A 14,502-nucleotide genomic window follows, 5' to 3' on the forward strand; every position below is an offset into this window, starting at 1 on the left:
AAAAGGCATTTCCAGCTATAGGGTTACAGATGAAATGGTGGCAAGACTTCCCCAGTATTGTTGAGTTCAATAACAATGAACTACAATAGATTAGATCGACAGGACATTGTAGTGAGTTTCTATAACAGTTTATGACATGAATTGCCTACATAGCCAAAGTATGAATTGATAGTGATGATCTTTAAAGGAAACAAGAGGTCTATTATAGTAGTGGGTATAAAGTTACATAGAATTCGGAGGATTCGACCTTGGGGTAGGTCTACAATATACCACACAGGCAAAACTTGACAACACAAAGATCTAGTGAAATAGTACTTGCTAGATAGCGATATTTACATGAAAAGAGTACTACTCGGAGTACATACTAAGGTTATTTCACAATCCAAAAGAAAGGGCGAGTAGAGTGTCCTCTACTTGTGATGGGAAATGCTCGGATGAGCCTTTGGTTCTGCCAACTAACGCTCCATCTCGCGCATACAATTTTCATACATTGCCTGGTGTTCTCGAAGTTTTCTAATTGCAGTTTGATTTGTAGTTAGCTCTCTCTGTAGAGCTTCATTGTGATTCATGGTTCTCCTATGAGCTGATTCTAATTGTCGGATGCGAACTGTATTTACTCTGGTGTTCGCATCATTCTCTTGGGTTCGTTGGATAGTCGCCCTTCCTTGCTCATTATTGCGAGTAATTCGGCGAATCAGTATAGTAAGGACTCTGTCTGCTGAGCCCCCTTGCTCAGATTGTAAAAGCTTCGGTCTCTATTATACAGAGGGAGTTGACCTTGTTCGTTTCTCCACTTATTCCGGTTCACTGCCCACAGAGGTGTTGGGCCTTGAAATCCTGATCGAGGATTAGGATTTCGGATCGAAGTTACTAAGGGTAAGTTATTGGCTTCGAGGTCGGTGTAGGAGTCTTCTTGTATTTCTCCCTCGAATCCTTCCATAATTTCATCGAGATCCTCCTCCGGATCATCTTCTACCCATCCTTCATTGCCTTGGTTCGAGTAGTAGGGGTCCCCTGGTAGATGGTATCCGGCCATTGCGTTTGTGGGAGAATAGGGATATAAGAATTGTCTAGAACTAAGGCACATAAGGTTGAACCTCAAAGTTAAACTATTGTATGCATAAAATACTCCTATAGTATTCTAAATATTATGTTTGATTATAAAAATTATATGTTTGGGTAAGTCTTAGACTTGTCATCCATTGCAACTATTCCCTGACATATGTTAGTCGGCTCTCGGATAAATATAGTTGATCAGGCTATATTCATCCCAGTCCCGATTTCATATTCCAAGGGATACTTGTAATGTACTACTCGTCTATAATATTTCTATATTGTTTTCGTTATTATACCGACCCTGTTATCTAATGTATGCATGTATACTTTATAAAAATTTCATTTTTAAAAGTATAACTCTCACTCATAGTATTTTTTCCCAGTTATGTTTATAGTTATATATCAAAAATGGTTTTGATATACTTAGTTCACTATTAACAATGCTCTGATACCAATCTGTTACACCCCCAAACCTGAACGGTGGAAACGTTCGGGGACAGAGGACGTCATATTCAGTATCATAACAATTGAATAGTAAAGAAAGTACACACCACCATAGTATAAATATATTTGAAAAGTTTACATGATTTTATGTGTTACATGTTTGAATATCAAATACAATATGGTGATCCAAAATATATTACTAACACCAGCGCGTTAGTCTTCAAAAGTAGTTGCTACCTGGTTTAGTGTTTTCCTGAGAATACAAGTTATTTCAAAGAAAAAGTGTCAACAATAGAGTTGGTAGGCTCATAAGTAGTTTTTTGAGAAAATGTATGCCATTCGAAAGTTCACGTTTGTTTTCCAGAAAATCCGATATTTTCTTATGAGCGTATGAAATGAGTATGAAGGATTGTTGTACAAATTGTATGTATTTGAACCAGGAAAATCCTATATTTCCCTAAAAGTGAGGAGCGGTCTTAAATGTCCAAGACCATAACTTGTAAGCAAATATGTCATGCTTAAAATAATGATGTATAGTCTTATTATAAAACAAAACTATAAGAAGCTTGTATTTGTATGTGATAATAACTGTAATATCACTTTTCCCGTGAAAACATAATACCGTAATAATTGTCTATCCAATGAGTTTTCATAACCGTACTATGATGGATTTGCCTGTAGCGACGTTCTTCAGGCGTCAAAGTGTTATGATATTTGTCACCCCACGGACTGTAGCTAACAGTCAGGGCGTGGGATCATCAATCCCGTATAGATCTATACACACTTATCACGTTCTCCGGACAGGAGACTCTGGTTATAAAACAGGACTTTCTAGCGGTACCTTGATAGGTATAATGAAGATGAATGACTCACGGATTCTCAATTAAGTCACGTATTCATGAAAATGTGCTTTTTTCTGAAATGATTACCCTTTCTATACTATGAACAAAGGCATAATAATGAGTTGTATTTACTTGTAAAATATATAGTGTTATAGTTGAAATGGTTACCCTCGATTTGATGTAATATGCATGTTTACAAATAAAACATATTTCTATTTATAATACATAATGTATCTTAATAGAGTAAAGTTGCATTGTGAGATGTTTTGTATGTTAATAACTTCCTATGATAGTTTTAACAATAGCATGAAAAGTACAGCAAGAGAATTGTGTTTCACATGATTTCAGTTGTGTGTTTACTTGTATCCCCCCCCCCCCCCTTAAAAGCATTTAAAAAGGTATTTAAAAACGTAGTGATATGGGTATGAACTCACTTGGTAGAAGTGGTAGCTAGAAGAAGGCGAGACTAAACTCGAGCGGCACTTCGACTGGAGAAAGTCGATTTCTCAGGAATCTCGGGGCTTCGAACTTCCGTAAGAGCTTAGATATGAAACCGGGATGTCGGGATAGTCTCGAGAGGGTAAAAGTATGAAATTTGGGAGAGAAAGTTGAGAATTAGCAACCAAAACCCAGAGCCTTCGCATCCTTTTATAGGGCTGGAAGAGGCCTCGAACGCGAGGCGTTCCTGCAAGGTACGCGGGGCGTTCCCGAACGCGGGGCATTCCCTCGTACGCAGCACGTTCCGGAGCCTAGTGAGTCACTGCTTACGAACCTAGGATTGGATGGCGATGGGACTCGGTTCTGATCTGCAAACGCGGGGCGTTCCTTAGGGAACGCAGGGTGTTCCCTTCGGACCAGCCTCGAGATGTGTGCCCAGTTCTTTGAAATTCCATAACTTTCGCGTACAAGCTCCGATTTCGACGTTCTTTATATCCACACGTAGGTGAGAAAATTTTCTACAACTCTTGTTTAAACTCCGTCGGCTAATTCTGACTTTATTTTTAGTAATGTATTTTTAACAGGTCGGGACTGGAAAAGTCCATTAAAAATACATAAGTTCTTCATCCGATGCCCGTTTTCGCCAGTCTTTTTACCGTGGTATTACTTGACGAGATCTTCGATTCTCGTTTAGGTCGTGTTGGATATAAGTCGCTCAATCTCTATTTCGAGTTTTTAGCTGTCTACCGCTATGTCCGAAACTTCGAAAAATCGTAACTTCCTCATATGAAGTCAGATTTGGGCGTTCTTTTTATGTATGTTTACGGTTTTGGGATATCTACGAATTTCATTTAGATACCTAAGGTTAAAAAGCATTTATTGGAATTTCGTGTTTTCTGCTTAACAATGTTTTACCGGTATTGTCGCGGATCTTCAATTGGTCATAACTTCTTCGTTATAACTCGGATTTTAGTGTTCTTTATATTTTTGGAAACCTTGTTACGATATATACCACTTAGTATACTCAATTATGGTTACTGACAAATTTATTTTTGATCTAATTTTTGCCGGTGTTGCATGATCTGCATAAGAAGTGGAAACATTAGTACTCGCAACCTGAGAATCACATCCTGAAACAAATACAGCAGGTTTGCCATATTTGAGATGTGCCTCTCTGTCCATTTCCTCTTTGATCAAAAGGTTATACTGATAGGTGTGATTAAAAGGAGAAGACACTTTATCATACCCTAAACCCTTTGACTGATTATTTTTAAATCTCAAACTATTTTCCATCATTAATGCAACTACTTCATTCGACGCATTAAATTTTCTGAAATTAAAATTTGCATTTTCAAAAAAGAATTTCAATGTGTCAAGCTCGGCAGTCACAGAAGCAAGTTGTCTCTAATATAGTCATAATTTTCACATTTATTGCTATATTCTTCTTGAAGTTTCCGGAAATCCTTGATTTTGGCTTCTAGTTGTGCTTTTAATGGTTTCTGTTCTTTCATAATAGTGTACCTCTCATATTTTAGGTCATCGACTTCCCATTTTAGCAAATCATTATGTTCACGAAGAAACTTAATGGTAGTTTCACAAGATAGAGTACATGAAGCTTCGTTGACCGGGATGCTTGAAGAACTCATTGTTTACCAAAAATGCCCTTTGACTAAAAACTCAAAAGTCAACCTTAAAAGTCAAATTTAAAAAGTCAAGCCGAAAAGCTAAATTTGAAAATTTGAAAGTTAAAAGAGAAAGTCAAAGGTCAAACTTGAAAAGTCAAAGTCAAAATTTTAAGTAAAATGTCAAAATTAAAAGTAAAAAATTAAAAACTAAAAGTTTTGGGTTGAAAAGGTAATTTAAAAATAAAGGAAATTGATTTTGGGGTTAAAAGTGACAATATTGCAAAACTTGGATCGACACACGGACGCCTTATGAATTAAATTCTGAAGGATTGGAACAAAGGACTTGTTAGTCCAACTGGTAGGGCGGACGGGAAAGGAAGCCGGTGATCCGGGTTCGATTCTTGGCAATTGCAAAATCGTTTTCCTTTTTTTAATGAACACAGTGCGAACTTCGGACCCTATGCGAGGCTGACCACGAATCTGATGCGAGGACCGCAAACCCCTACCGTACACATGCGATGTTGCTGAGCCGTAAACCCGAGGCGAGGCTATATACGCCGCCACCCCCTCGCTGGTTACGACCAAAAACAACGATTTTTGTCCCTTTTTGCTCCAAAACTCGATCAAAAACTTGTTTTTATAAAAAAACATGAAGAACACCCCCCCCCCCCCCCCCCCTTTTATTTTGCCAAGATCTATCCAAAAATGCAGAAATCCTTCAAAAATAAGATCAAATAAGCTCCAGAACTGACAAAATTGATTGATACAACCAAGCTCTGATACCAATTGTAAGTACCGAAATTTGCTTGTGTGTCGATCAGATCCGTTTGATAGTGTGGAATCTCAATCAAACAGATGATGTCAGATCAAAATAGAAGAGAAAGAGAAGAATAATATGATGAATCTTGTATGATTTGATATGAATGAAGATCCAGATACAAGATTCACACTCACTAACACACACTACAACTCCTCTCTTCTCTCTAACTTTCTCTCTCTACAAAATGCTCTCCTTCTCTAGCATTTTCCGTACACTCCTCACCCTATATATATATATATATATATATATATATATATATATATATATATATATATATATATATATATATATATATATATATATATATATATATATATGGGGAACATGGGCCGTAAACCTGTTTACAGCCGTAAACACTCATCATGGTCGTAAACACCACTACAAAAACATATTACACGACCAAAAACTATTAACGCCTAGAAAAGCAAAGTATAAACCATATTTTTGACCCAACAATCTCCCCCTTGGTTTATAGCTTTCTTTTCTAATTGACCCAACAAGCTCCCCCTTATTTTGCCAAGATCTATCCAAAAACGCAGAAATACTTCAAAAATAAGATCAAATAAGCTCCAGATATGACAAAATTGATTGATACAACCAAGCTTTGATACCAATTGTAAGTCCCCAAATCTGCTTGTGTATCAATCAGATCCGTTTGATGGTGCATATAGATACAAATGGTCCACTGGGAGCAAGAATTTCCAGGAACATTTCGTTTATGAGCAGAAGAGCCGTTTTCAAGTAGTGTTCGATCGATTACATATTAATCAATATTCGATTGATTGGTCTGAGGTTATCGACAAAAAAGATTTGTCTAAGCCACTTCGTTTCTTTTTGTCCAAGTTGCTTCTTTTTTTTTTTTGTCTAACTCTCTTCATTTTTTTGTTTGTCAATTTCGGGAATATCCCCATTCATAGGTCCGAGATCTACATCTATGAATTGAAAGGTCCGAATGATCCACAGTTTTTAGAATCAATTGGTCTTCAAATCATACTTTTGAAAAAATTGAAACCCTTCTTATTGGATGATCATGAGACTTGCCAAAAATCTAAATTCTTGATCAATGGAGGAACAATATCACCATTTTTGTTCAATAACATATCAAAGTGGATGATTGACTCATTCCATACTAGAGATAATCGCAGGAAATCCTTTGATAACACGGATTCCTATTTCTCAATGATATTTCACGATCAATACAATTGGCTGAATCCCGTGAAATCATTTCATAGAAGTTCATTGAGATCTTCTTTCTATAAAGCAAATCAACTTCGATTCTTGAATAATCCACATCACTCTTCTATTGTAACAAAAAGATTCCCCTTTTATTTGGAAAAGGCTCGCATCAATAATTATGATTTTACGTATGGACAATTCCTCAATATCTTGTTCATTCGCAACAAAATATTTTCTTTGTGCGTCGGTAAAAAAAACATGCTTTTTGGGGGAGAGATACTATTTTAGCAATTGAGTCACAGGTATCCAACATATTCATACCTAAGACTTTTCCATAAAGTGGTGACGAAACGTATAACTTGTGCAAATCTTTCCATTTTCCAAGTTGATCCATTGCATTCGTTCGTAGAGCTATTTACTCGATCACAGACATTTCTGGAACACCTCTAATAGAGGGACAAATAGTCAATTTTGAAAGGACTTATCGTCAACCTCTTTCAGATATGAATCTATCTGATTCAAAAGGGAAGAACTTGTATCAATATCTCAATTTCAATTCAAACATGGGTTTGATTCACACTCCATGTTATGAGAAATATTTATCATCCAAAAAGAGGAAAAAACTGAGTCTTTGTCTAAATAAATGCGTTGAGAAAGGGAAGATGTATAGAACTTTTCAACGAGATAGTGCTTATTCAACTCTCTCAAAATGGAATCTATTCCAAACATATATGTCATGGTTCCTTACTTCGATAGGGTACAGATATCTAAAGTTTTTATTTTTAGATACTTTTTCAGACCTATTGCCGATACTAAGTAGCAGTCAAAATTCTGTATCCATTTTTCATGATATTATGCATGGATCAAATATATATCATGGTGAATTCTTCAGAAAAAAATTATGCCTTCCACAAAGGAATCTGATAAGTGAGATTTTGAGTAAGTGTTTGCATAATCTTCTTCTGTCCGAAGAAATGATTCATCGAAATAATGAGTCACCATTTATATCGACACATCTGACAAATGTTCGGGAGTTCCTCTATGCAATCTTTTTCCTTCTTCTTGTTGCTGCATATCTCGCTTATACAAGTCTTCTCTTTGTTTTCGGAGCCTCTAGTGAGTTACAGACATAGTTCGAAAAAGTCAAATCTTTGATGATTCCATCATCTATGATTGAGTTGCGAAAACTTCTGGATAGTTATCCTACATCTGAACCGAATTCTTTCTGGTTAAAGAATCTCTTTCTAGTTGCTCTGAAACAATTAGAAGATTCTTTAGATGACAACATGCTATTGAGTAGTGGTTCCGCTTATAGGGTCAAATAAATACGCTCTAAGAAGAAATATTTGAATATAAATCTCATCGATATATTTATAGATCATCATTAGAAACAATACGCTCTAAGAACATTGTAGTATTACTTCAAACAAATCCCTTTATTTTATAAATTTATTTGATTTTTTATTTTAAAATTATCAATTATATTTTATTTAATATACAAACAAAAAAATAAATAACTTCCAGAATTATACACTGGTGTTCTGTCCAAAATAAATATACATTATATAAAAAAAGGAAAATTGAGTAATCTAACTCTTAGAATAATTGTCTAAATTAAAAAGTGTAAAAGAAATGACGCTACACAAACAAAACCTTATCAAGATTAGAACACCACACCCCATCTCATCCCTCAAAAACATACTATCGTCATTCGCCATGGCAGCAGCAGCGCCTACCTTTCATATCACTACTCCTCCGCCCTTCACACTTGCCGCTCCGAGACACCACTTCGCCACCAATCTCCGCTCGCTTCACCGCCTACACCTCCGTGGCCGCCTCCGTTACACCACCACCTGCTCTTACAAAGTAGCAATCGAGCACGAAGGTGAAACGACTGAACTAGAGGTGGATCCAGATGAGACGATACTGGAAAAAGCGTTGGATTCGGGAATGTCCGTACCCCATGATTGCAAGCTGGGAGTTTGTATGACTTGTCCGGCGAAACTGCTTAGTGGAAGCGTGGATCAGAGTGAGGGGATGTTGAGCGACGATGTGATTGAGCGTGGCTACTCGTTGCTGTGTGTATCGTATCCCAAATCGGATTGTCATATCAAAATCATCCCTGAAGAAGAGCTCTTGTCTTTGCAATTAGCTACTGCCGATGATTAGCTTCATTTGATTTGAAATAGTCTTTTGTTTCCCAAATCTATTGGATACATTTCAACTTTTGTTTGAACTTTTTTAGTTAAATAAAGTTACAATTGCGTATACAATGTACCTGAATGAATGTTCTTTCTTCTTTTCAACTCCAATTTTCATCCTATTTATACCAATTTGATTGGTATGAGTTGGGGGAAATCTATAAATATGTAACTTAATTGACATGTTTCTTCGTCTATATCTCTAATCTTTAGTTCGATTGGAAGTGACTTTCTTCCTAAGCATCGTTTGAAATGAACGCTTGTGAATTTTATGAGGATTATTGAAGAGCCGCTAGGAAAATGTTATTTTTATGATTGATTATTCAAGAGAATATGAGAAAATTATTATTTTTATAGCTGTTTATTAAAAGTGGGGAAATTGTTATTCAAGAGCCCATTAAAAAAGTGTTGTTTTATGATTAATTATTCAACAGTCCACGAAGAAATTGTTACTGTATTTTTTTGATCCATTATTCAATAGTCCATGAGGAAATTGTTATTTTTATTATTGATTATTAAAGCCCACGAGAAAATTGTTATTTTTATTATCGATTATTTAAGAGTCGATGAGAAAATTATTACTTTCATGATTGATTATGCAAAAGCCTAGGAGGAAATTGTTATTGTTATGATCGACTATTCGAGAACCTATGAGGAAATTGTTGTTTTATGATTTATTATTTAAGAGCACAAGAGGAAATTGTTGTTTTTGTGATAAATTAGTTAAAAGCCCATGAAAAAATATAAATATCTTTATTTAAGAGCCCATAAGAAATATCTTTAGCGGATTCATAAAGTACCAAATAATTAGTATTATGATATTTTTTGTGGAATATGAGAATGTGTAAATGAAAAATTGAAGAATGGAAAATGAGTTAATTTTGAATAATAACAAAATTGCCATTCAAGTGAGTTAATTTTGAATAATAACACCAAGTGGAATTTTAAGCAGATAAGTCAAAGTTGTTAATTATAAAGGTTTTTAATGAGTATTGTCATTGTAATTTTGATGAAGTTAGTGTCGATGTAATGACAATTAGTGTTGATGTAATGACAATTTGTATCATTTTATTTTGACCAATGGTTTGTTGGATAATCTAATTGTGGTAATAGAATATAAAATCAAAAACTGGATAATTACTTGTTTCTATACAAAATCATAGTGTCATAAGCAATTATGTACCCATAAGGTTGAATATACAAAAGAAAAAAATTTGCCTTGATGTACAAATATATGCCCATATGGTTGAATATACAAAATATGAGCCTTGATGTACAAAATACCATAATGCCGTAAGGTTTCATATACAAAAGACCAACATCAATCGACTTTATCCATATCGTTTCCTAATCCATCTTTGTCAAACTCGTCCATGTTCTCATCCATCTTTTTTCATCTACTACATTATCAACTTGTTTTACAATTACTGATTAAGATAAATGATCACATAAGGCGAACAAGACTAGGAGTTCGGTCCTTTGTAGCCATCACAAACCAAACCAAGAGTTCGGCCTTCCGTAGCCATCACAAAACAAAATTTGGAGTTCAACTTTTCATACTTGTAACAAACGAACCAGGAGTTCTATAACATCAAAAAAAAACTCAATTTAACCATTCAAGTTCAAATGTTTGTAATTACGAAGGTATAAGATCAAATATTAAAACTATAGTCAATGAACAACCACCATAAAATTTGTCGCATTCTAAATATCCAACTTGTTACCTCTTTTAGGCTCCCAATGTGGCCTCACGGTAACAATATCATGGTCTCTTCTGTGAGAGCTTTTCTTGATAATATGTCTCTCCAAAATACTAGTTACGAGGGAATAAGATCAAATTACTGTCTTTCTGGGGAGCTAGATGTAACGTCCCAAAATGAAGACAAAAAATTTTCGTTTTTAAATTAATGAAAATGTAATCCATTACATCATCATAAAACCAAGGTGGAACAAACTGTATCAAATACATCATAAAACATTAGAGTAATCATAGAAACGAGGTAATTTTTGCACTGTATCATCCCGGGCTCTTCCCCTTCGAACTAGAAGTACCTGAAACATAAATTGAAAACTGTAACCACAAAACTTAGTAAGTTCCCCAAAATACCACATACCATATATAATAAACACATCATGTCCCCCTTGGCATCGAGCCCCACTCGGTATACAGATCTGTCAGTCATCGGGCCTCGCCCAGTATACATATAGTCATATAACAGATAAACACATAACACATGCAATAATCATAAAGATAAATAGCATACAAAATGGTCATTAGGCCCCTTCTGGTAAGCATACAAGCACATAACACATGCAAGAGTCACGCAGACATCTAGTATCCTAACATAACAAACCATAGGTCGGATTTGGTGCCTTCGACCTGCTAAACACAGTGAGGAAACTCACCTCTAGATGTTGAATCATTCAAATAAATCTTTATCTGCTGGTCCGAAAAATCCTCGCGTTATTGACATAAAAATAATATCCAGTTAATAATTGGATTTCGACCCATAACCAAGAATCTAAGCTACCTAGCCTATAACCAGAGTAAAATACCATTTTACCCTATATCTAACTTGGCCCAAAGCCAAGGCCCAACTCTACCACTCAAAAGGCCTAAATCCTAAATGGTAACTCAAAGCCCAATTTATGGCCCAATCTTCCAAATTGGGTCTAAAACCCATTATTGTCCTGAATCCAAGGAAGCCCAACATACTAGCCCCAAGTCCAAAATAAAAGCCTAATGGCCCAACAAGGCCCAAACTAATAAAGCCCAACATACTAGCCCCAAATCCAAAACAGAAGTCAAATGGCCCAACAAGGCCCAAACTTACAAAGTCCAAAACATGGCCCAATATCGAGAATGTCAAGCCTAAAAGCCCATCTGTTAAGTACACGGGGCGTACTCAGCTCATACTCTTAGGGTACTCCATCCGGGGCCAATACGCGCAGCGTACCAGCTGGGTACGCCCAGCATACTCCCCAGCTGGGTACGTCAAAAACATGGCCCAATACCGAGAATGTTAAGCCTAAAAGTCCATATGTTAAGTACACGGGGCGTACTCAACTCATACTCTTAGGGTACTCCATCTAGGGGCCAATACGCGCAGCGTACCAGCTGGGTACGCCTAGCATACTCCCCAGATTGCCAACCCCCTCCATTAAGCACTTAATCGATTGAGACCTCAAGCCAAACTCTCAGATCTGGTCCCTAAGGGTGACCTATCACGTAAAGTTGGGAACTTTACACTCATGCATGGTTTAATGGGACTTAAAGCTCAAAAAAAAAACTTAATAAAGGTCTTAATACTTGAATGAACCAAAAACATCCATAAAGTTTGCATTTTTACGAACATAGGGCCTAAATGGAGCTTAGATCTAACATCTATTGCTTCTGGAGTAGATCAAAAGCTCATCTTTACTTCAAAGACTCAAAAATGACAAAGCAACATCATAAAGTAGATCTAACACAAATAATAATCAAGGTGTGAGCTTTTTACCTCAAAAAGCTTGAAAATGAGAAGGTGATCCTGGATCTACAAGCCCAAGCTACTACTCCAAGTGTTCATTTTCTTCTTCTTCACCACAAAACACCAACTTTAACACCCTGTTTGAAAGTACTCGGTTGGGGTCTCGAAAACCAAATGGTAGGGGCGATTCGGTCTTTTATGGGTCCTGGGTGTCATCCAAAAGGTTTTGGACTCTGAGGTATCGATTGGAGCGTAGGGCTCCCCGCCACCTTTTCGTGGATATAAAGTTCGTCGGAAACGGACTTAGAATGAAGGATTTATGACCCTTTGAAGTTATTGGCAAAAATGGCTCCTAATGGAAATAAGGACAATGCATGCAAAGTGGAAGGCACGTGAGTACGCCCAGCGTATAAAAAGGAAATGGTCACGGGTGTTTTTGGCGTACGCCCGGCATACAGGTTGTACGCCCAACGTACGTCCAGTGTCCAGAAACCCAAATTTTAGGGCCAACCACTATATAAAGAACTTAATGGCTCAAGCCCTAGCCTCCTTATCTGTCCCCCAACCTCATAGATACCCTAGAACGCCTCATCCCCTCTTTCTTGAGTGGTTTTAACCTTAAGAAGCTCATTTTGGTGGTGTAAGATTGGAAGAGGAAAAGAAAAAGTTGGCAAGGAAGAACTTGGGAACTTGGGGCTCATAGATCTAGGATAGCATCATCCTTTGGGACTCTTTGGAGGTATAAAGTTCATAACTTTACCTAAGAATGCTTAAATCTAGTGTAGTTTGGTTTTGGAGTCATTTTGGTCCCAAGAATGGACCTTTATGGTGAAATCTCGTTTGTAAGCTTAGGGTTGCCACCCTTAGAGCTAAAAGGGTCCCATAAGCCGTAAAGTCTCCATCTTGAATGTCATAATGGGTTTATGCATGAGATCTATCTCTTTTCATGAAAATAGAACATCATGTTTGGAGTTTGAGCTTGTTTCGGCCAAGTAAAGTCACCAAGTCAGTGACTTTATGGATTAACACGTGGAAAAGGACCATGATCTGTGATTATAGCTTCTAAAGTGAAGTATTAAGCACTTAATGAGAAATTGACTTAACAGGGGGTTTACGCTGAGTGTACATGAAGGTACTGTAAATTCCAAATAACGGATCCTACCAGAGATCAATAGCAAACACAATCACACAAAGCAGGAATACAAGCGAAAAGAGAATAAACCAAGCTTGCACACGTTTTATGTCAATAAACGTCTGGTACAACTCGATGAAAAGTCGTGAACAAAAAGGCATCAACAACCATAAAACGTCTGACTAACCCTCTATTTATAGGGATTACGACCAAGAAGAGTTTACGGCCGTAAGGTGTTTATGGTCGTAAACTCATTACAACCGTAAACTAGACAAAAGCACACTACTAACATACTCCCTACTATTGCATTGTAAAGCCTAGACCAAACCACTAATTTGGGCCCTTCAGGTACGCCCAGCGTACGCACCACTTAGACAGTACGCTTAGCGTACGTGGATGTACGTCCCGCGTACTCTGTCAGTTGGGCCTTGTGCTAATTGGCCACGATTTGGGCCATGCTTTGGGTCTTTGGTCCTTAATGGGGCATCAGAAGTCAGATAATTTAGGCTAAAAATATGTTTGGGCTTATGGTAAGGCCCATTATAGGGATTGGGCCCAATTGAGAAAATTGGGCCATTAGTGGACCACTAGTGGACTGGGAAAGCCTACCTAGTGTTGGGTTTTGTTTTGAGATTTGGGCCTTCATGGAGAGACTTGGTGTGACATACCCATTTTCACGGCCAGAAATGACCGGTTTTGTTTATGCTTTATAAAAATCAGAGTATCTCTTTTAATAAAAACGTTGCGGAATTTGTTCCCAGTAAAACATGATAAATATGTTATCAAAGCATTTCCGAGGAAAAGCATTTTTATTCATTTTAAAATAATTTGGGTGTCGTCGTCAATACAGAAACATAAGCATAAACATAACTTACATTCATTATCGCTAGTGATTTACATCTCCTTAATCTCTCAGTGTAATGTGACATCATAACAACACTTGTGATATAAATAAACGGAGTGGGTCAGGTTGGGAAACCTGGTGAGTACATAGGGTTTTCAACCCACAATAATATAATTATTATGTTTAAACAATCAAACAATCAACCCAATTACCCATCCCCATTATCTTCCTTACTCTTAAGAGTCTACCCTAAGAGTCATCTATCCTGCATTCATTCATTCTGAAGTCCTTTGCTTCCAGGGTTATAGGACTGGCACTAAGTCCATAGCTGCCAAGGCTCATTCGTAAAGCACTAATTCCATAGCTGCTAAAGTTCATTCATCGGGTACTAAATCCATAGCTACCAATGTCTAGGTACTAAGTCCATAGCTACCAACGTTTATCTATCAGGTAC

The 14,502-nt window shown here is 36.9% G+C and overlaps 1 protein-coding gene across 1 annotated transcript; it reads left to right on the top strand.

Annotated features, from left to right (window-relative positions):
- The first annotated feature begins 8,016 nt into the window (after positions 1-8,016).
- LOC111877777 (ferredoxin C 1, chloroplastic) lies at positions 8,017-8,674 on the top strand. Its single transcript, XM_023874279.3, has one exon. It carries the CDS (start codon positions 8,034-8,036, stop codon positions 8,568-8,570), a length of 537 nt encoding a protein of 178 aa, XP_023730047.1. The 5' UTR covers positions 8,017-8,033; the 3' UTR covers positions 8,571-8,674.
- Positions 8,675-14,502: the final 5,828 nt, after the last annotated feature.

This window comes from Lactuca sativa, chromosome 7 (genome assembly GCF_002870075.4).
Source record: "Lactuca sativa cultivar Salinas chromosome 7, Lsat_Salinas_v11, whole genome shotgun sequence".
Classification (NCBI taxonomy): domain Eukaryota; kingdom Viridiplantae; phylum Streptophyta; class Magnoliopsida; order Asterales; family Asteraceae; genus Lactuca; species Lactuca sativa.

What these genes read in the sequence shown, in the direction of transcription:
- LOC111877777 (XM_023874279.3), top strand. Translation starts at nt 8,034, where the DNA reads ATGACGCTACACAAACAAAACCTTATCAAGATTAGAACACCACACCCC.